The sequence below is a fragment of the Myiozetetes cayanensis genome, unplaced genomic scaffold (genome assembly GCF_022539395.1).
Source record: "Myiozetetes cayanensis isolate MyiCay16 unplaced genomic scaffold, myiCay2020 scf17, whole genome shotgun sequence".
Classification (NCBI taxonomy): Eukaryota; Metazoa; Chordata; class Aves; order Passeriformes; family Tyrannidae; genus Myiozetetes; species Myiozetetes cayanensis.
The window spans coordinates 1,252,717-1,276,364 of NW_026087378.1; the positions used below are offsets into that span (position 1 = coordinate 1,252,717).

A 23,648-nucleotide genomic window follows, 5' to 3' on the forward strand; every position below is an offset into this window, starting at 1 on the left:
CTAGAATCAAATTTCCCATTTGGATCATTATCAGTTTTCAAGGCATGTTTATTAAGAAGAAGAAGAGAAAAAAAAGGAACTTGTTTTGCTCAGTTTTTATTTTAAAGGATGCTACTAAGTTTTTTTATCTTAAACCAGGACTTCCTGGACTGCAGGGCATAGTGCCAGCAATGTAGAGTGTTTTTTCTTAACTATCTTTCCTAAAATAAAGATGCCTTTCCCATAGAATTTCTTATATTTAGAAAAGATGTTGAAAAAGAGCATTTACTATTACACCAAGGCCATTTATCTTGTTTGTTTGTTGTTTTTTTTTAAATGGCAGTGTAGTCACATAAGTTAAAAATGTCTTTTATTTAATCTCTCCTTGGTACAACACCTCGACCTCAAAGACTGCTAAAAAACCAAACATTAAAATATTTAAATATTTTTTAGCAAATAGTTATGAATCAGTTATTTAAAAAAAAAATCAAAAAAAGTTTACAATCAAACAAAAGAAGAAATAATACTGCACATAGGTTGATGCCAAATGAATAAGGCAAGAGAGAAGGAGGAAATTCGAAATACAGGAACAGCAGTTCCTTATCCCTTCCAGATTATCATGAAAGTCTAAATGACAGAGCTGCAGTTCCAGGGTTCCAGGACATTAGGTCGGCCTTAGCAGGTTGTAGAGCTCAAGGCACAGATGCTCGGGAAGAACAGAGCATTCAGGCATGAAAACAGGAAACCAAGAATGTGTTCAGCAGGATTTTGGAGCAGAGTAAAAAAGAACTTGCACTCTGTTATATTCCTGACCACACTATCCAGGGTTTCACAGCAGTGTGTAGGGAAGGGGGCTCTTGGGTGGCAAAGCAGCTGAAGAAAATAACTGTACAGGGTAAGGACAGTGGGCAGGGTGGGTTACCCTGGACACTGCCAGCAGCTGGGAAACCCCAAATATAACCCCTGCTCTGATGCATTTCTGTCCTGCTGGCTCCAGTCCTTTAGCAGGAGTGATCCCCTGATAAAGGTTTGGGCACATCAGCATTTCAGGCTGAAGGAGGAAACAACGTGGGGTGTCCTGGGGTCATGCAAAGTGCATGAAATAAGCCTTGTTAGTCTGCTAGTCCTAATTACTGCAACAGAAATCACTGCGGTTTTCTGGAAGCTATTCCCAAAACGAGTAATACCAGGAACACAGACATCTCTATCAATGTATGAAATTTATTAATTTTTTATTTTATTTTATTTTTTTAAAAGGGAAAGGATGTTCCCCCCTTGAACTAGGTCAGTTCCTGTTACACAAGGATACACACGCCCTCAGGCTACCAGTCAGGCAGCCTTATATTCCTGCCTCATGAGTCTTCTTGGGAATTTAGGGGAATAACAAAGCAATCTTGACAGATTACACCCAGCAACGTTTCTGGGGATTCTACCAATATTTTAAAGTGTGGTGTTGTTGTTGTTTTAATTTGACTGGACAAAAAAAAACCAAACCACAAATAAAACAGAGAAAAACTGGAAACACCCCCAATTTTATGTTGTTAACACACTGATAATCCTAACCCAGGCTTCTCTAACAGGTGCTTGGTTGCCTGGCCTGCTCAGCTTTGTGGTAAGGAATTCATTTGTTTTCTTGTTTAACTTTGTCTGGAAAACATTGGGGAAATACACTTCCAGGCATGTCTGGAGTGAGACACAAACCACACCCACCTGCTTCATGTTTTATCTGCCTTCTAAATGACACAGGACCACATTTCATCACTTTCCTTAAATCACACAGCTGCTTACCCAAATTCAACCTGAAGCTACTCCCAAGGAGACCTTTTACAATGAAATTATTCTTTAAAACAAAAAACACCAGTGCACTCTTCTGAAGATAACCTCATTGCAGAGCCACTAGGGCAACACACTGCTCGTATGGTATAATGAAGGAGGGAAGGAACTTCTATAAAATTGCTGATATTACACTAACAGGCCCCAGGAGAACATCCCAGGGATACAAAAAAGAAGAAAGGTCATCTTTGTTCCTGAGACACTGGAGCAGGGCAGGCCATATTCATATTATGCAACTACTTTTAGAGATCGTTCTTTTCTTCTCCAACTCGCTAGAGATGATAAAATCATGTAAAAGGCTTAATTACTCAAGCCATTCTGCAGTATTGTGCTTAGAAGAGGATCAGAAAGCACAGGGAAAGCGATTTTAAGGCAATATGTATCTGCTTATGGGATGAACTTACATATTACTTTCTAAGGATTTCACATATTTCACACCATGTGAGGAACTAAAGTTTCTATTAATTCGTAGAGAACGCTGCATATGTTTTATCTTTCTGTCTCCTTGTGGAAAAATAATTTCAGCCTGCCAAATTATCTTGAAGATACTGATTTCCATGCAGTTTTTCAGTCAGGCTTATTGCAGTTCCCATATATAACTCCTGGACTTCTCCAAACTGCCAGGCTGAGTAAGGACTGGATAACAAATAGCCCAACACCGAGTGACAAGCAAGTGCCACACAGCTCAGGACACTGCAGATTTATTAGACACATCTACCAATTATTAACTTCCCTATCTCTCTAAATAGAACTTCGTAAGCCAAAAATAAAATTTGAATTTATACAAGGCACAAAAATCAGGTATGAGATCCAGGCATTAGGAAATGTGAGAAAAGGCAAAGAAACAAGCAGGCTTTTGTTTTGCCCTTGACATCACTGGGACGTGTGCTTATGTTGGTCATTTGTTCAGCAAGGGTCAGGAGCCCTTGGTGTGCCCACAGATGTTCATCTTGCCTTTGGTGACTCCATCAGCAGATCATTAAAGGGTCACCACCCTTTAATCACTCTGTGGTGTCATGTCAGAAACTCCACAAGGTTAGGCATCACCTTTCCCAGGAGGACAGTGAAATGATCACACTTCTGTGATTTATGGTTTTTTAAATCTTTGCTTTTTGGACACACTTCAGGACAGCAGGAGATATATTTATTTCCATGATACTTTAGTAGGTTATAAGATGATTCTCTCTCCCCTCATTCTCAACACATATTAGAGTATCATCATCTCGCTTTTTCTGCCATTGTAATGAATTACTTTTAACTATGATATGAGGTTTATTATCTCACCACATGCACTATTTTATCCCCTAAGACAGAGTTGCACAGAATTCCATCCTCTGTTTCTATGTGCACTCATGTGCCAAAGACCCCCAGCCACTGAATCCCAGCCCTTCATTGGGAGTGTCATGACATCTCCAATAATAACCTCTACCTGCTCAGTCTCCATTTCTTTACACTAGGAATTTATGTATTCAAGAAATTATTCACATTAATATTTCTGTGATATTAAGGAATAGAGAATATGATTGAGAGCTGAATGTACCAAAGCAATTAGTTCCAAGGCTGATAGAACCACTGTAAATTCACCCTTCTTGTTCTGAGGCTTTTTACCATGTCACCCTAAGCCCTTCAGACATCAAGAGCATTTGGGTTCCTGACAAGAGTCCAGTCCCTATATAACTCAGACTGTTTGCAACTTACTTCATGAAAAAATAAACAAGTTTTGGATAAAGAAGAAACACAGATTTTCTTTCTAAATAGCAAGAAAGTTGTTTGGCATCTTTTTGAACACTCTCTATTCCTACATTCCTCAGTGCCTGTTAGAACTGAGACACTTTTAACTTTCATAACCTGTCCCAAGCCAGCAGTAACCACCAAGAAAAGGATAAAAATATTAATAATATAAAATAATGCAACCCATGATGACAATGTTAAAACTTAGAAAGTGTGAAGAACAAATTAGCCAGTTGTTTGTCTTACCCCAGCGGGGCAAGATTTGACTGATTTTTCATTCTATTTCTTTGAAGAAAAAACCCAGTATCTAGCCATAAATACATTAATAATATAATAATGCTACACATGATAATAATGCTGTAACTTAGACAGGGTGTCTCTGTCAAAGCATGAGCTGCAGAGAAGCTTTCTTTTGATGCCTGGGGCTCCCAGCGTGGGGAGCGGTGCAGAGTTTGGAGAGCAATTGTAAGGCTACATTATTTTTCAGGCTATAAATAATTAACTGAAGTGGGCTTCTTCCAAATCCTCTCCTCACAAACAGCAAAGCTTTTCAAAAGCAACTCTTCTCCACCTTTAGAAAAGGTAGTAGTCAGGCAATAACGGTGCCACAATTCATTTTTAAAGGCACCTGCTCTGCATAATAATAATAATCTGTGCACCTCACAAACAGCATTAAACTGCAGAGTATTAAAATATACAGGACAGAAGTGGTGTATAAAATGACAGAATAAAGTCACAGAGAATTATGGATAAGGTGATGAGGCAGACTGAAAACATGACTGAAAAAAAATTACCTTCATAATGCTCATAAAAAAGACTAAACCTGCAGCTGTTCTCAAGGATTTAAAGAGAAGCACTGCAGACACAAGCACAGCTAAATACACCTGTGCTGTCCCTTCCCATTATTTATCTGCAACATGAAGCAACATTGAACAGAAAATCAAGATACTAAGGGTTGTGCTTTTACCAAATACTTGTAAGTCTTATAAATCTGAACTTTGAGTTTCCTTAATTCCTCCCCTATGGACATTATGAAATAGAACTAAAATTTGCAACTGCAAAGTCAAAGGAAGGGAACAGACACACCAAAAGGCTTACTGATCATGTAATTCTCATCTATTTAACTATAATGCCCCAAAATAGCTGTCAATGAACTCTCCACCATCATCAGGCTGGTGTATTTTGATGTAAAATTACTTATAGCAGGACGTTTTAATTAAGCAGAGGTTTCTCTCTTGCTCTGCTCCTCACCAATCCCTCTCCAGAACGGACAATTCTGTCTCCTGACAGGCTGAGGATAAAATAACACAGAACTCACACAAAACCTGCACTGCCAACCTTGCTGCCAACTGTATCACTGCTTCACTCTGCAAACATTCCAAGAGCACACATGCCAGTGCATTACTGACTTAGCAGACTACACTGCAAAATCCCAAAGCCCGAGAAAAGCTGCCTGTGATCCTCCAAAGCAGCCCTGGTCACAACTGAGAGCAGATTTTCTCAGAGGAGCCCCCAGCTCGTTCTATCCCAGCCTGCTCTCTCCCTCCACCTGCAGCTGCTCCCACCAGAAGTTGGGAGCTTGTGGAAATGTCACTCCCTGCGTCTGCCCTGCCAGAGCCAATAACCGCAATTCCAGGCTCTCCAGCACTCACTGTCAGCCACTTTCTGCTAACCCAGTCTGAGCTGCAGTAACTCAATTCCCCCACACCGACAAATGTTTTGCAAAACTGGCGTCTGGGAAGAGGTGCAGCGAGGTGTGCTCAGCTGAGTACACAAAGCACATCTCAGGAGGATGAAATACTGGCCTGAAGGAACTCAGGTTAAAAAAAAAAAACAAACAAACCCAACAAAACAAACCTCGAGATGCAGATTTGAAATTGCAGCCCTGTTACCGTGATGGGATCTGGCACAACCCTTCCCCCCAGGTTTCAATATTCCCGTAGGAAACACAGAAGCCATGGGGGAAGGTATTCCAGCAAGATCCTGGCATGGTTTCCTCTCTCACTGCCTCCTGATATATCCAGCCTTGTGATACAAGTGAGAGTAACAGTTGACTCCTTACATTTACTGAATACTCCCACGTACTGAAGTGGCAAAAAAAAAAAAGAAAAAAGAAAAAGAAGAAGTTATAGAGAATCACAACTGCAAACACAGTGGTTGCAGGGCTTTACACACAGCTGCAGCACAGCACACTGCTGAACACTCCAGGACTCAGCTCTGTCATGTCACTCTTGCTCTGAAGTGATAAATTAATCAGGAAAAAAAAGAAAACAGTAGAAAAAAAGTTAAGGGGTTGCAGCAAGTACAATCTAAAGTTGTTTTTTTTAGGAGTAAATGAATATTGTAATGATGAAAACAACTCCAGTGTAGAAATCACAGGCTTCAGCAAGTATTTTGTTCTGGTTTTAAGTGGTTTTTTTCTATAGCAGTGTCTCACCAGGAGAAAGAGGGTGGGCAGTGGCAACCTGTCCCCCAGGAACCACACAAATGTAGCTTTGGAGTTTGCTGCTCAGGAAAAATATTAAATTTAACTGTTCTATCAGGCATAGTTACAACTGAAAACCCAAGAGGAAGTTCCAGAGGTCAATTTTATGAACTAATCTACCTGTAACCAAACTGCTGAGGCCTCTGTCATACCCACACAGATGTGTAAACCTGCCTAGGCACAGGCTACCTATAGAACTGTATCATGTATATATCTTTTAGCATTTTAAAAAGCCTGAATATAAACTCAGAGTAAGCCAAGGTGTAAGATGTGTGCATACTGTGACACAAACATCAAGTACTTAGCAGTATTTTTTCACACTGCTAAGAAAGAGCACTGAAATTTTGTGATATGAACCAGCTTTTTGGACACTTTCCAGCTCCCCAACCTGCCACATTGGATAACTTCCATCTCCCTGGAGGCATTCAAGCAGTTCTTCAAGAGAAATTTCTCAGTTTTAAGTACACTTGTCTTTGCAAACTAACACTGGAAAAAAAATGCAGCTTGGGTACTATATATAAATGTGTGACTGAAACACTTTCCTCTTAAGTGAATAAAGAGTTGTATCTTACCTCCTGACACTAAACCTTGCATGAACAATTTCCAGTGTCTGCTCCAGAAGAAATACTGAGATAACAATGTTTCCTAATCCATGAAGCCTTTCTTCCTCAAAAAGCCAATGGAATGTATCGCCTTTTCAAAGGAAAAGAACTTTTATTTTTATTGGAGTAGAATAAAAACTTCAAGTATCGTAGTTCTGAAAGTTGTATTGAAAAGATCATCATGGCTTTATCTTTCAGTGCATCTTCAGCAGTTCGTGCAGAATGGCATTGCATCATCCCAGTCAAATTACAGGCAAACCACCCTCAATTTCGTCCCTAAAACTTGCTTAGCTAAGTCCCTTTTTCTGCTGCAGTAAACATCACAGCATCTTCTCTACCCAGTCTCACCAACCTGAAGTAATTTTCAAATCTTCCTGTAAAATTAACCAGAGACAAAACCCTATAATCTCTGCCAGTACTGAAATGTTCTCTTTTTGAGGACAGAAGGTTACTCATCCTACCCTGTATTCCTCATCTGTGTTAGATCCTCTTCCCCAGTCACCTTCATCCCACCTGCAGGTGGCTCAAAAAGCAAGGTCGGTAGAAAAGTTCATGCCTTTGTCTTCAGTCCTTGTTTCTCAGGCAAACTCAGGTACAGCTCCTTCAGCATTAACCAAAGCAGTGTTGTGGGGAAGATCTGGGCACTCAGAGGAACATGCAGAGAACTCCTCTGTGACCCTGAGCAGCATCAGAACCTGGAATTCTGTGTATGCCCAATTAGAGCAAGTGAGAGAAGAACATTACACAAGACAAGCTGTGCACTGGAGAAAACTCCAGACACAAAGCCGTGCTACACCAATTATCCCATCTCTTACAATAAACACATTCACCTTCATAAAATGTGCTCTATTCTGTGGGACTCAAAGCAATAAGACTCCTTGTGATCAACAACTGGTCCCTGGACACAGAGGCCACTTAAAAACCTCTCTCAGCAGTTTTATCTTTCCTGTTCCCTGCCAGCTCTTTCCTGTGTATCACAATAAGCTGCACATTTGCACTTCTGGGGGACTGATTTTACTTTACAGGCTCTGCATCTGTCATGAATTTCCATCTGAAAATATTGCTCCTTGCAGCTCACCAGTAACTTTCAGCACATTTCCATCCATTTCCCTTGGCAAGAAGGAAGGGCAGGAAAAGGGAAAAGGAGAGAATGTTCAGCATCATCCAGTTCTAATGGTTTCAAATCTACCTCTAGCTCTTCGTGCTAGCAGGTGATTTATGTTTCACTGCAGTCTCTAGGGATTTCAGAAATGTATCTAAACTAATCCTCAACATCCCTCACTGTTTTGAGGAATAAAACCAACATGAGTTTCATAAAAAGAAGAGATATGGCCAAATTAATCAGCTTGGCCAACATCTACTGCTGAAGTTTCTGGTGGAGACAGAAAATGAACAGAAAGCAAAGCAAATCCAAACCAATGCACTTAGAGCCTTAATTCAGCCTTGTTAACTAAAAAAAAAGTTGCATTTCAGGCACTGATTTTTCCTTTTGAAAAGCAGGGGTGAACCTGCTCATGAATGAGAGCTCAAGCCCACAGATCACAAGGGCCCCAGTACATGCAGCCTCTTGTCCCAACAATATTTTAGGATGACTGGAAAGATTTGCAACATGAAGGGAAAGTGACAGTCACAATAATTCCTTAGGAACTGAGGATCATGATTCTCCCACCTAGGAAACCATAATTAAATACATCAAGCTGGCTCTCTAAACTGAAAACGTCCATCTAGCTGCACATCATGGAAAATCTATATTATACAGGATGAAACACAAATCAGATATGACAGAAAACTGCTGAGTCTGAATATGTTATCTTACAGTTATTACAGCTCTGTCAGCTCTCATAGAATCAAAAAGGTTTGGGTTGGGAGAGACCTTAAAGATCACCTTGTTCCAACCCTCTGCCATAAAGGGAATTGGGAAATTCAAAGTGCAGATGCTCAAAAGTAGAAGGAAAATTACACTGATCATCTCCCTGTTGAAAGCTCTCACAAAAAATATTTTTAACCAGTGACATTTAGTGAAGAGAATCTGCTCAAGAAGATTTTTTTTTCCAAGAAGTGTTGGCCTTAAAACATGCATAAAGAAACTCCAAAATACTACAAATATGTCACACTCACTATAAGGAAAAACCACTTATTTTTTGAGCAAAGCAGCCAAATAGAAAATTAAGGTGACCAACTGCAGGTGAATGAGTTTGAAAACCATGTCAAATATTTAACTTTTTCCACAAACTGCAGAAAATGCCCACAAGTGCCACTCTCACACATCTGCACTCTTCCAAAATCCCCACAATGTCCTTTGCTGCCTGGTTTTCCACTTCAGGCAATTCCCCATAATCTCCATTTATCCTGACCAGCTGCGCTCCTCTACCCACAGCTTCAGTCATTAGACTGAAATATGAACCAAAAAATGTGCTTGACTCTCTTGAAGAAATCAGGAAGGCAGAGGCAGGAAAGATGGGGAGAATAATTATAAAGAAAAATACAATTATCTCTGCTGTTGTCAAATTTCTCCTGCCCGGCAGTCTAGCTGAGCTGTGTGTGCGTTTCTAAGAACTCAAACTCACAATCCTCAGGTTGGAAAAGCGATTCCACTGTTGTTTGAGGGGGCAGGATTTGCACCTGGGTCTTTTCCAGGGAATTCATTTGTTACAGGTGCACACTGGAGCAAAACTGAGTTCCCACTGAAGAGCAACTACCACCATTAAGAGATGTGTGCACAAAGCAGGGAGAGACTTTTTTGCTGTAACAGTATCAGCCAAGCCTAAAAGCCAAAAATGCACCAATATCAGTGAGATTGATGTCCTCGAAACAGGGAAAAGCCAAGCACAAAATGTCCTCGTGGGTCAGGAACGGGAAGGGATGGGGAGGAAGAGGCTGGAGAGCTGCACGTGAGGCTGTGGAACCACGGTACACACGAAACCCCAGGAGATTCCTACTACCCAAACTGCTGCTATTATTACAAGACATAAATTCAAAACTCACTTATGCCTTTTGTTACTAGTGACAGAAGTTGAATTAATCCATTGAAAGCATTTCTATAAAATGGATCCTTAGAATTTTTCGTATTTCGCTCTGTGTGAAATCACCAGCAAAACAAGGCTGTAAATTGCTGTGCCAGAAAGGAGTGAGGAATTCCTTCCTGGGTGAGGGAAAATGTTATTTAAACTGAGTAATTGGCAGTGTTACACTGATTTGTTAACTCAGGCACAGACACCTATAACTCATTGATATTCACCAGTTTGGGTTTTCAATCCAAATATTTGAGTGTTCCTACCCATGTGTTTTCTACTTCAGGTTGATTTAATATAAATAACAGCATCAAAACTTTCATTATGATTTGTCTGAACTCCAGACTATTGGATGCCAAGGAAGCTGAAAACCAACAGAGTTAAAATAGCAATTTGCAAATTAAGAATGCAGGAATCTCACTCACATGCCTCTACAGCCAAAGGAGAGAGCTCTCAGAAAACCCTTAAGGGCTTTTTACTTGTATTTAAAACACAAAGGATTAGCTTTCTAAAGCTTCTTTCTGAATTTAATTGGGCAAGTATAAGTTTCAAAGTAGTCCATCTGCCTGGAGCACAGCAGCTGTGGTGGGAAGTGGAGAATGCTACTGCAATATTTGGATAAATTCTCAAACAAAACTGTAAAATGTCCCCAGTAATTAGTGGATGATACGAGAATTCAGAACTTGGCAGTGGAATGTTATTTGCAGAAACTGTTGGACTTGTTTATTGTGGTACTTGTTTCCAGTGCACAAACACCACAGTGATTTCAGTACTTAATTCTTGCATATCATCAAAGTAAAATTTGGTGTTAATGCACGTACTTATTCCCTCAATATTTAATGTGACATTTCTCTCTGCAGAGAAATAATCCAACACTCATTTTCTTCTAAAACTTTATAATAGAATAATATCACATTATTACTTTGCTTAAATTGTATTACAGTGCCTAAATGTTACATGATGCTACAGAACAGTTTGCTATATTCTGTAACAAGATCTTTCCCACTGTACCCATCTCATCAATTCTCTTAAATTAAATATGGTAAAGTCTGTTTAATGCTTAAAACCTTTAATAAAGGGTTCTGAGCTAATGGAAGTGCTAAGGCCAATGAAACAACCGGTGAATTAACAGGGAACAGAGTTAATGGTAAATTAGCACTATGCTGGGAATTTAGCCCCAACCTTGAAAATCACTGTAATCCTAAAACCAAACTCTATTGGATTACTAAAAGTCTCATAGAATATTTCCCACATTTTGCATAAATTTCTTCTCTTATCCCTATTCTTTTGTAGCAACCAGATTCAGATTTAGTTTAACTTAGTAAAAATACAGGGAAAATATTTGATATTCAGGTACATCTCATGTGTGAGTTCTGAAACCGAGCAGTTGAAATCTGCTACTGATCCAGCACATCCTGGACCAGGGCTCAGACTCTTCTGGAATGACTGGGGTAGAAGAATTCACATTTGTGAGGAAGTCTATCCCACATGTAATAAATGGTTACTGGGACCATGTTACTGTCCTGACTGATTTTCAGCAATGGAAGATTTAGTGGCCATTCAAAATGTTCAATGTTTGTTTTTCCATGATGAGCCCTGGACAAACGTGGCAAACCAGAGCCTTCCAGCCCAGCCTCCTGCACACAAACTGAGCATATTCATACATGTATCTCTTTGATTTTTCATCCTTAACAGGATTAAATGGCCATTTTCAACTCTAAGTCTTAAGATCTGTATCTGGAGTCAGGTTCAGGCCTGTGATATTTTATATGCATTGGATATAAATATGTAACTATTTTTTGTGCATTGTATTGCATATGAAAAATATCTTTAGGTACCTTAAAATTACAAAACATTTTTCAGTTTCCCTACAAGTATCTAATTGCCAAAGTTACAGAACCACTGCAGATGAAAAGTTGTTGGGAGACAGCAGCAGAAAATTATCCGTGTTTGCCAGTTTGTTCAGTTACAGCTATTATCTTTTTATTTTTCAGGAAACATTGTCTGTTGTTCTGCATTTGCCAGTTATTTGGTCTGGACCTCTCTTCTGATGCCAAAGTATTCACAGAACTGAACTGACAGAACTGAACCAGACCCTTTGGATATGACTGGCCTTGTATCTGCAAGAACTGCAGTAGCTACACACCAATAACTTCCTCCACTGAATCCCACTGGATGTTGGATTTTCCCCTGGTCAGAAGTGGTTACATTTTGCTTAACTGTTTGGGAAGATTAGTTTCAACTGGAACATTAAAAAGATGGCTGAAGAAGAAAAACTATCTCTAAAGAAAGCAATTCAGTTGGGTATAAAGGGATATATTCCAGCAATACATCTATGCATCAGAAATGAAAACGCCCCCAAAAGTTATGATGCTTCTTGTTTAGACAAGATGCAAATAAAACACATCTGACTGGTCCATCACAAAAAGAGCTGGATCACTAATGGAGAGCTGCTGTCAAACAAGATCCACCAGGAAAGCCATAGACTCAACCTTACCTTTGAATTAGTTAACTATAAGTGTACCAGCCCTGTGGCAGCTTTGTAATACAAAGATCATGTTGGCTTCGGACACCGGGATTTCTGCATTCCCTGGCTACAAGAAAACTTTCTGTAAATTTTCTATTTAATTTCTTTATCTGAGTGTTTGGTCTGATCAGCAATTAAATTCAAAGGAAGATCCCTAAGGAGAGCATGTCAGTGAACAGTACATGGGCCAGCAAAGAGAAGAATGATCCACTCCAGGAGTAAAGTATTAATTTGTACCTCGGGAACAATCTCAACATACAGGTCAAATGACAAATGAAATGGGTCGCAAGGAAACACGTTACTTACAGACTCTAAATTGTGATTCAATGGCCCAGCAAAGCATGAAAATGCGCCCAGTGCTCCTGAAAAGGAACAGCCTGGACTCTGCGGATTTCCTGAGGCACCCCCAGCACCGCAGGACCAAATCCCAGCAGGTCCGGTTCAAGGACGACGGTGTGAGCACCAAGGAGGAGCTGGATGCTCATCCCGCCCCGGGCACGGCTTTCCCCACTGGAAAAACAGAGATATTTAGGGATCACAATTTTTTGCTGACTCGCTCTCCAACTTTTCCAAGGGCTCAGAAGGGGCTTCGGAATATTGCCATACAAACCTCTCCCAGCCTCAGGAAACACTTCCCTGTTTTTAAGAAGAAGAAGCTGACAGTAAGTAAATCGTTAACAGAGATGCCAACAGAGCCTGCACATCCTATCCAGGTAAATGGCAGTCTCTGTGAGCAGGACATGATGTCTGCAGATCTCTGTTACCTGAGGATAACAAACCACATGGAGGATGGATGCAGGAATAGTGAGGGAGATGGGCAGTTGAGTCAAAGAGCACCAAAAGCACAAAGCAACGGGCCCATCTACCCAGATGATTCCTCAGTATCAGAGAAGACAACTGTGTCCACACAGGTGCCTGAATACATACATGTGAGCTTTCCACGGGACAGAAATGTTTCCATGGATGCACCAGACACAGCCACCAATCCAAGTCATTCCCTGCACTCCTCTACTGTCATCCACGGCACTGAGAGCAATGAGAACAGCACGGTGGCCTCTGAGTCTGACAGAGCAGAGCCTTGCCTAAGCAACTCTGCCAGCTGCAGGGAATGTGATCCCCGTTCTGCTGCTTGTGAAGTGGCCAAAAGCGATTCTGAGCTGCCTGCAGCCAGCAGAGATGCCAGCAGCAAGGAACCCGCCCCAGTGTCACCTCCATCAAATCACAGCTCATCTCCTTGTTTCCTCAGAGACTGTCACCAGGCAGGAGAGCACAAACCGGATTCCAGCTGCCTGGCGTCACCAGGTGACCACACAGCCACGTCAGCACCACAACCTGCTCTGTCCTGTAATCCTGAAATCCAGAAGAACTCCACCCAGTCAGATGCTTCCCAGTGCAACAGCTGTTTAGAAGGATTTCACATAAAGTCTTATCCGCCAAGGAATGACATCAAACCGCAAACCAACAAAGAGATTAGTGAAATAAATCAAATTCACTTGGCACATGGCGAACTCTGTGCCCTCCAAGGCAGGCTGCAGTCTGTGGAGGAATCCTTGCAGTCCAACCAGGAGAAGATTAAAGTCCTTTTGAATGTAATCCAAGACCTGGAAAAATCCAGAGCTCTGAGTGAAGGGTACGGTCCATTTTTAATATCAGTAATTCATCAGAGGAGCCCCTGGTGGTCTAGTGGTAAGGGCGCGGCGCTATCACCGCCGAGACCCGGGTTCGATTCCCGGTCAGGGCCACTCCCGGGCAGGTGGGGCTCGTTAGCCCTTAAAGGCAACCCACCTACGTCCTAAGGACCTCACTGCCACCGTCCAAGCTCGCTTGGCCCCGGCAGATGAACCTTAGGATTAAAGGGTGGGCTCAGTTCCGCGCACACTGTGTCTCACCTAAAAAAATCCAATGCGCAGGCTGGAAGGTGGAAAGACCTTCCCCGGATCTTCACTCGTGAAGACTGGCCATTATTACATTAATTCATCAGAAGTGTAAAGTAGATGTTAGCATTCTTTTAACCTTTGCTACTGAAAAATATATCTCTTCGGATGTTTAAAGATGAGTTTGCAGAAAAGGCATCTTACACCATTTTTGTGGTAATTGGGCCTCAACAGAGAAGAAAGTCTCTGCATAGTTTGGCTATAGCTGCCACTGCCTTTACTAATTCCAGTGAGACACAGCTTAACAACTCCCTTTTTCATTTAGATTGATGGTGTTCGATACGAAGCCACTGACACCTGAAAATTATCGGTCTCCAGCTGCCTAAAATCTGAATGCAGGACAACATCAAAACCCAAGAGTTCAATGTACTCCTGCAGTACAACAAACCCACGGCAAGGTCAGATACCCACGCAGTGCCCAGGCAGCCCTAGGGCTGACACAGCTGATGTCACAAAAGCTACCCTCCTGCTCTATAAATCATTTCTATAAATCATTACTACCCCTAAAAACAAGCAGAGGGAGCTGCTTAAAAAGGATTAGAACTAAGGACACAGAGGGAGTAAAGACTCTTGGGAAGAACTCACTTCAGAACCTCAGATTTCAGAGCTCTGCTTTCTGCAGCTCAGCAAGAATGAGTGACCTGTATTTGTGTCAGTAGCTAAGGCTGCCAGCAGCATTTATACACTTATTGATGCATTGTAAATAACAGTAATACCATAAATGCAACTAAGGTCTCAAGAATGGACACCTTCATAGGTTAAAAAGGAATTCTAAATAATTCTGTACTCAAACCAAGTTTCAGAATATCCTAAACAAGCTTTCCACACCATTAACAGCATCTCCCACTTACAGTAAATGCATCTAGGATACACTTGACAGTTCTGCCTGGTTATAACGCAGTACATCCATCAAATAACTTATCTTTGAAAAACTCATAGATAAATCTGTCAAAGTATTAAGAGAATAAAGGTTCCATTTTAATTTATTTTTTAAAAGATTAAACAATGTGTAGTCTATGTTATCATGAACAATTTTATCCTCAGCACAGGCTGCTTAGGCATCTAGAATAGTCACTTATACTCAACTGCTTTGTGCATCAAGCAGCACCCTCAATTTTAAAATCAGATCATGTGTATCAATAGTATTTACTGATTAAAATTAATGGATAAACCTGGATATATGGATAACAGATAACATTCCACATTTCCACCAACTGTGTAAACATTACAAGAAGGCTGCACTGAGGGTTTTGGGTTCAAGTTGCATACAAATAGCACAGAGCACGACCCTGCCTTGCTCACATCACCCAGCATTAGGTCGTTGCACTTGTTCCCACGTGGGCAGGACAGGTTTTCGTGGCTGAGCAGAACTGTCAGGATAGAACTAACTGAGGCCACAATTTTATATGCCCCAACTTTCTTACAGCTTCTGCAGAAAAACAAAGAAAAATCCATTTTGAAGAATTCTTTCCTTTATGAAGAATTTTAGCTGGTAACTGAATTTCTTCTGTTTGTGATGAATTACTTTCCAACTCTCATTCTAAATATGAATCTACACTCACTAAAAATTTTAAAATATATAAATCTAGTTAGCCTGTGATTTTACTCCACATAGATTATCTTTTTTATCTGGAAGCATTAACCAGTAATGCCCATCTGGCTGTTAAAGTGAAAACACTTCTATTAGCTTCCACTGGGCTCACATAAATTGTTATTCCATATAAAATCTTTTCCCAGGTAGCTCAACTCCAGCTATCCCTCTTTGAAGCTCGTTCCATATCATTTTCTACCAACAACTTTCTAATAACACAACAGACAAAACCAAATACTGAGAGAAAAATGCAAAAAAAAAAACCCATTTATAGCACCCCAGAACCCAAAAGTTCAGGTAAGAGGCAAGATCTGAGGCAGGGACCCAAATCTGTGTCCAGTTTAAGCACTCACTTCTCTGTTGTATTCTTCATCCAGCTACCACCTGGAATGTGCTTCCTTCAGAAATGACAGGAAAGAACCCCCACTCCTTCTCCCCTACATGCAGTTCTGCATGAGAGGCTGCACAAGTTCCAGTTACAAATCCACGTTTCCATTTGCAAATCCGACAATAGCAAAGATTAATTTGCAGGGAAGCACGGCCAGATTATCCAGCAATATTTGTAATCCATCTCTGTTCGGTTTCCACAGGGTTCAAAAGAAAAATTTTGTCAAATACCTTGAAGTTTGACACTGGGGTTCAATGAGAAGCTTCAATCCATCTTGCCAGAATCTTCCAGCACTGACATTTAAAATCCCAAGTACTTGTATAGCTGCACATGAAGAACTTCCACTTTAATTCCAAAACAATCAGGAACTTATTTTGGCACCAACTGTTCTCCCCTAATCCAAATAGAACTTGTTAAATATGAGTTACTCATCCTTCAGACTTAATGAACCACCAGCTTAGAACTGTTTCTAACAGTTTGATAAAAAACAGTATGATAAAAATAATTCAGCTCTAGTTGGTGTTAAGTATAAAAATCCCTTTTCTTTTGTTCTCAGCACTCCAAATTTACATGCTATGAGCAGTAGAAATCTGACTTGGTTATACTCAAGTAAGGAAACACAAGAAGAGGAAAGACTGGAAAGCATAAGGGCAAAGATCAGACTGATTCACCAAAACCATGGATTTTTAAACACCTTAAAGTGGGTTTGTAAGAAACAGTTGCATGTCTAAGTGTTTTCATAACAAATATTCACTCAAGAACCAACAACCAGAATCCCAACAGAGCAACGTGGGAAAGATGCGAGACAAGAAATCACAGGGTTTGTGTTTTTTAAAGCCACCTTCTAACTTAGAATTTTACACTAGAATTTTTAGTAAGGATTATGGAAGTGGCAGATTTCTGTTCCTAAAAGATTCAGAGATGTGTTACTGTGGCTATAAACACACTTTACACCAACTGCTTTCTGTTACAGGCGGAACTTCTACCACACTGGCCAAGACCTGAACAACTGCAGCACCTGCCAGAACACTGCCTGCATCATCTACAGGTACTGCCCTCCTTCCCACAGCCCTGCTTGGGCTGGATATCCCCCCAGTGGTACAACACAATGTTTTGCTCACAGCTGTAAAATGTCTCAGCTGTGACTAATCCAGTGTTTAACAGAACACCAAGTGGTGTGAATGAGGTGTTTCCTTTTGTTTCCCAAGCAGAAAACAATTGATGTTGGTGTTGGCTGAGGATTCAAATAGAAACTTGCCACCAAGGTTTCACAGAGTTCTTACTTATGCTTTGAAAACCTCTGATGCCATTTCTGAAGATGAAATTCCTTGGTGTGCTGCATTTTCAAAGCTGGGATTTCTGTAATACATTTAGATCTTGGAAAAGATGAACAGTTCTCCAAATGCCAGTGAGCTACAGCTACAGTTCATGTTCACCAAAATTAAACTCCCACACTTCTCTCTTCTGTAACTATTTGTTATTCATTTAAGAAAGTGCAATTTGACCAGAAAATTTTGCAGCACTGTGTCCTGGAAGCTGTACATGTTTCAAACACCATGTCTGTACAAACACGCTGGAAGAGCCTCCAGCTCCCCAGCCATCCACCCAAAACCAGCAGGTACAAAGTCCTGGTTGTACTCTGCATGTGGCCTGTCCATCCAGCAAGGGATTTTATAAAGCCTCCTCCAATTTATAAACACTCTCTCATCTCTGCAACCTCGTTTATGAGGCAGAGAAAAGAAATCTTGGGTTACTTGATTATATTTACAAAAATAAATGGTAAGAGAATTTCTCTTTTAGGTTTCCTTCATTTCAAAGAACATGGCAGACCATTACCTTTGTCAGTTTGCAAGCAATATGACTTTAATTTTTTAAAGGATATAAGGAATAGAAAATACCCACATGGAAGTGTTTTTCCACACCACATCTTCTACACGAGCCAAATTTGCTAAGGAATTTAATAAACTGAACACAACACTGGAACCTGTTGTTCAACACACAACTCAGCCAGGTACTGATGTCCTAAACCTCTGGCAAGGAAATCCCAAAGATGTCACAAATTAAACACCTCAACTCCTCTCAGACAGAGCTGTTCATCTTTTTCACAGCCCACAGGGTACTCTGGAAGTTACACAACTTATCCAAGAGCACAGACTGTGTCTGTATGAAAAGGAAGATCCAAGACAAAACAGGTTTCCTTTACTTGGTCCTCATCTCTTAACAAACAATCTCTGGGTATTTTATTGGGCTAGACACAAACAGATCACTCTAGAAATTATGTACAAACTAGCATTTACCACAGGCTGAAGAACAAACCATGATGGTTACCTTGTGTTTTTAAGTTTCAGTGCAGGAAAGGTCCTGAACAAGCGGCACAATTATCCAAAGAAAAGGACAGGGGAAATAAGAAAACACTGATGTGCACTTTTGATTTCCTAGGTAGTTTGTAATGACAGTGCTGCCTGAAGGCTTTACAGTGCAATGATTAGTAGAACATGTAGAGAACACTGTTACTCTAAAAGTTTCTAGTTTTTCTAGTTTTAAGAGAGAAACAGGAGACAGCGAGGGAACAACAGTTTTCACTTTACAGAGATGTTCCACAAGATGAGGTTATGAAAAAAGTACTCTGAGTGACTAACATTTGAAGTTAGACAACATTCCAAATGAAATTGTTGTCAGTCTTTGCTCTAGACAAACCCATGTACTTTTTGTTATATTTTATGTGGCCTAAAGGTCTGTGAGAGTATTTTCCCCCTAACACAGCACCCCTGTTTCCATTGATTATAGAATCAAATGTTTTAACTTGCTCCCAGTTTTCCTGCTCCTAAAGAACCCAGCTCATCAGTGATGCAGGATATGGGGTTGCTGTCACTGAACCATCTTTATCACACGCATTTTAAGCAGTCCCTGAGTCAAACAATGCACTAATCTCATAGAAATCCCAGGGTGGATTACACTGATCAGTAAAGTAATAAAGAGCTTTTCTGCCTAACAGTGCCTGTATATTTGGCTTTATTAACTCCCCAGCAGGGATTCCAGACTCGGGATTTTCAATCTAGATCATGTAACACAAATGTTTGTTTATAATAAACAAATGCAAGTAGCAAACAAAAACATTTATCTGGGCATATCACGGGCAGTATTAAATGAAAACTGAATTGACCTCTTGCCTCTGGAGATGATCTCTCCAACATTAAATTAAAAACTCTGAAGAAGGGCAGAAAACAGGACTAGGAGCAGATGCTACCTTTACACGTGCTAGAAACCCAACATTTAGTATTCTTGCCTACCCAAAAGTATTAAGTTGCAGCTTTAGCAATAAGCTGATAAAATGCCAGAGACACTGATTTTATATCACTTTCTTCTACCTCTTTTATATTTATTATGTCTTGCTTCTTGTTCAGAGATCCTTCTCCAGCTTTTCTAAATCAGAATAATCCTACTGCTTGCTTTTTACCAACTGAGTTGTATTATTTCATTAAAAACCCCAAGACACGTGAATTATAAAGAAACAAGCTTCTAGTTAAGCTTAAAGTATTATTTAACAATTGTTATGGATTTCTATATATATAAAAACACAATTAGCACTGTTTGGATATACATATTTACTAACTTAACAGATTTCTTCTAATCAGTGCCAAAATCAATTCAGGGCCTTGAAGGGACATCCCAAAAATCCTCAGATTGTGCTTGGGTTATGAAAAATGCCCCTTTCTACTCTCCCCCCACCTCCTAAAACCTGCCCAGCACACACAGCTGATACAACCCACTCTCCTGGCCAGAAAGGATGATTGAAATAAAGAAAATACACAGAATCCTGCTTAGTCACTGTCCACGGTGACTCTTTTAACCTTCCATTGATTTCTGTGCACTCATCTGCTGTTATCTAATTAACATCTTGGCTCTCATTTGACATTAATAATAATTGGGGGTTTCAGTGGAGAAAATGAGTTCTATTTTCCCTTTTAACTAACAGCACTTACCTCAAAGACTTACATATTGGCTCACTTTGATATATTTTTGCTCCTAGCCTGTCTCCTAGTGGGAGACATTCACATTTAACACAGTTAAGCATGTGAGAGTTTTCAATTAATTCCAAGCATATGACTGTTAGATTATGGTATCAAAACCTGACCTCTGAGTAAAATGCACTGAAAGGTCATTCTGGTACATTTTTGGGTTTTTAAGTTTAATTTTTCTCCCATTGTTTTGGGCAAAATGCTGGAGTTCTTAAGTCACGTAAAGTAAGAGGTTTCCCTTGAAAAAAAATTAGTAAATTAATTTATTGTCCAAGCAGAAACCAAAATACCCTTGTGTTTTCACCAGGTTCTGTTACTGAATAATGCCAAGTTATTCTGATGAGACAAACATCCCTTCCAGGTGTTTTTTAAAGAGAGTATTTCTCACTTACTAGCTTCAATCTCTTCATTTTTCCATAGTGTAGAATATGACTTCAGACAACAAGAAGGAAGATTTCACCAGATTTTGAAAACGCTGGATAATGCAGAGCAAGATTCAGCTTCAGCTTCACCTCAGAAGCCACCACCTGATCCTCCAGCTCCAGAGAAAAAGGAGTTGAGGAGGAAAACAAAAAAGATGAAAAGAAAATGCTTCTGGTGGATTTGACTTCCTTCTGCCTCCTTTTACATTTCAAAAGACACTAGAACAGAAAGAGCTCGGGAGCACAGGCCTGAAATGTGCTATTACAAAGCCACAAAGGTAAAGAATGTTTAATTAGGGTATCTGAAAAAATCAAAATAATTGAATTTAGTTAAATCATCTTACTGAACAAAGGTGCATGAAGATACTATTTTCAAAAGAGAAATTGTTTCTTTCAGAAGGAAGCTCTCTCATTTTTTTTCCAAGGACACTTTCATACGCTTTCTAAAGACCTTTTTTTCAACTTTCCAAAAATAGCAAGGTTCAAATCTCTACTTTAAAAAAAAAAACCAACCATGGTAGATGAAGCTGAGCATGTCACAGAGCCTTCATTTCCTGTTTATAAACAACATGGACTAAAATGCAAGAACTTCACTGATCTTTGAACAAACCACACCATCAAGAACAAATTCAGGGAAACCTATGCTGTTCATACAAGTCTCTCCTCAAAGGAGATAATTATAATTATTTCACGTCCCCACTGAAATATTTTTGTTGCTGTCATTCATCTAATATTGAACAACATCAAAAAAAAAGGAATTTTGGTGTAAGTTTTACTCTGCCCTTTTATTTGTTCATTATGAAAAGCCCCCATTTAGAAGTTCCAGTCATTCAAGAGATTTCTCTGGAAAGAACTGGGGAATCATAAAACAAGAGAAGATGCTGGTAACTCTGGTCTTATAACCCCCTACTCAAGCAAGGTCAGATTAAGTGAACTTGAGTTTTGAGTCCCTGCAAAGAGAAGAACCCCAAACTCCTCGGGAGGGGCTGCTCCAGTTTTGATTCCCAACATCTAATCCGAATTTCACGTATTTTGGCCTGTGCCCTTTACATCTTGCTCTGTCCAAATGCACCTTCAGGAAGAACTGGATGGATAACAAGCCCTCTCTCCTAAGGACTGAACCAACCCAATTTTCACTGCCTCTCTCCTCATGCTCCTGCTGCAGCCCCCAGGCACCTTGGCTGTCTGCTCCAGTAATTTGATGTCTCTCTTCTACCTGCAAGCCTAAAAACTGGACACAGTCCCTCAGATGTCATCACACAATTGCTGGATGAAGAGGAATAACTATTTTGGCTCCTCTCTTACTAAATCACCTGCCCCATCTGTCCATTTAAGACTGCATCACTTTATTAAAATACCCCAAGCTGTGGTTTTTTCGGCCTTAAGGTGTCAGTTGATACACAATACAAAATTGGGCATGAAAATAATATTTTCTGAACTTATCTGCATTACAGAAAAAAATTAGATATGCTGAAAAGATTTTATCAAGTGTCAGTGCAGTGACTTCTTTCCTCTAAAAATAATGGATTTGCCAGCCAGCACAGGGAATGCCAATGGAACCTAATTTAGGGCTGATTATCCTATTATTTTACTCATGAAAAAACGTGGCCACCTTTCACATGGGGGGCAAAGGGGAAAAGGTTTCCCAAAGCAAGTTTAGTGGAATGTACTGCAGACCTTTTCTTAGTGACCCTGGTTCAGGGTGTTCCATATTTTAACCCCTGCATCCTATTTTTCTAAGTCATACTGTATCAATTGTGCAATGTTAATTTAAAATGTCTGTACTTTTTTTGTACACTTCCGTGTTCCTTGAATTCTTAGGGTTAATTACACATTTGAAAACACATTAAAAACAATTTTGCACAGAAGAATTTTGTCTGGAAGAATTAATTATTTTTTTTTTAATAGAACTAGTCTTTTAGAAGAAAGTATGCAATATGTCATGGCTTAATTTATCAAAATTTGAGAGGAGTGACACTTTTAAAAAACAATTCCATGTTAAGTTCAGTGAGTACATAAATGACAGGCAAAAAATTATCATTATTGTAGAGGCTTTTCAGAAGGAAATTAATTTTTACCAGCAAAAAAAACAGATTTAGTGAGACAGAAAAGCTCTTCACTAATAGGTTGTGGGTACAACACAGGTTAGAATTAAATTACTGCATCAGAACACATCATTATGTTACTCAAGTACTCTATAATTGATATAATGAAGGATTTATTAGTGTCTAAGTTATTCTTGTGTATTAAAATAGGATTTTAAGACTAATATTCTCCGAGGTAAAGGCATAATAAGCAGCACCAACAGGTGTAACACTAGTAAAACCAGAAGTTTTTTTTTCTGCAGTGAACTGATTTTTAATAATTTATTACATGAAAACAGTCTTTTTGTCTTTCTTTTGGTTAATAAGCACCATAAAAAGGCTCCTTTTCAGCTGTTTGGTTTTGGGTTTGCACACATAATGCATACGATGCCTCCAATGTATCTTCAAAGGATCCAGATGATTTGATTTAAACAAACCACAGCACTCTGGTTCACCACAGAGCACCAATCAATTCCTGGGGTCAGGAAAACCACGCAGGAACCTCAGTTTAAGAAAGTCTCCCCAAAGGAAGTTGCAAGTAAGGCTCTAAATCTTCCTTAGGACCTGAATAGGCATCAATGCTCCTGAAAAACTGAACTACGCCGATAGAAATGCTTACAGGATTTATATTTTAATGTCTGAGCGTGAGGGACTTCAGAGCTGTGGGCGATTTTTAATCCTTAATCTCCCCGTCAAAACGAGCTTCTGTTTTCCAGATTCTCAAGGCGGTTGTTTTTCAGTTCCCTGTCCCTCATCGGAGCCTGAGATGGATCTGAAATTCCCTTTGTGCCATCTGCACACACAGTGGGAGGGCAGCACTCCAGGTACCCAGGGAGCCGACCCTCAGCTCCCACTGCTGCCACACCAGAACAGTCATTTGTCTCTGCCTTCAGCTTTCAAACTCACCCCCTCCAAGACATCTGTTTTCCTTGAGAGGAAACATGACATTCCAGTGCTGCTAAAGCACCCTCCTCCTTCAGGAAGGTTGTCCTGGAATTCTCTGTTTCAAGACTTCAGTACAACTAAAAAAACAAAATCTTTT

The 23,648-nt window shown here is 40.0% G+C and overlaps 2 protein-coding genes across 4 annotated transcripts in view; one reads left to right on the forward strand and one right to left on the reverse strand.

Moving 5' to 3' along the window:
* INSYN2B (inhibitory synaptic factor family member 2B) overlaps window positions 1–22,902 on the forward strand; it is a 30,596-nt gene extending 7,694 nt beyond the window's left edge. The window contains exons 2-4 of one of the 2 annotated variants that reach the window (XM_050311877.1): window positions 11,636–13,798; window positions 17,055–17,129; window positions 20,526–20,660. In XM_050311877.1, the coding sequence (XP_050167834.1) occupies window positions 12,435–13,798; window positions 17,055–17,129; window positions 20,526–20,532 (1,446 nt within the window). In that variant the 5' untranslated portion in view covers window positions 11,636–12,434 and the 3' untranslated portion in view covers window positions 20,533–20,660. Of the gene's footprint in view, window positions 1–11,635; window positions 13,799–17,054; window positions 17,130–20,520 lie in introns of both variants that reach the window. The other variant, XM_050311876.1, reaches the window with a different exon arrangement.
* Window positions 1–23,648, reverse strand: part of DOCK2 (dedicator of cytokinesis 2) — a 166,292-nt gene that overhangs the window by 74,573 nt on the left and 68,071 nt on the right. The window lies entirely within an intron of this gene.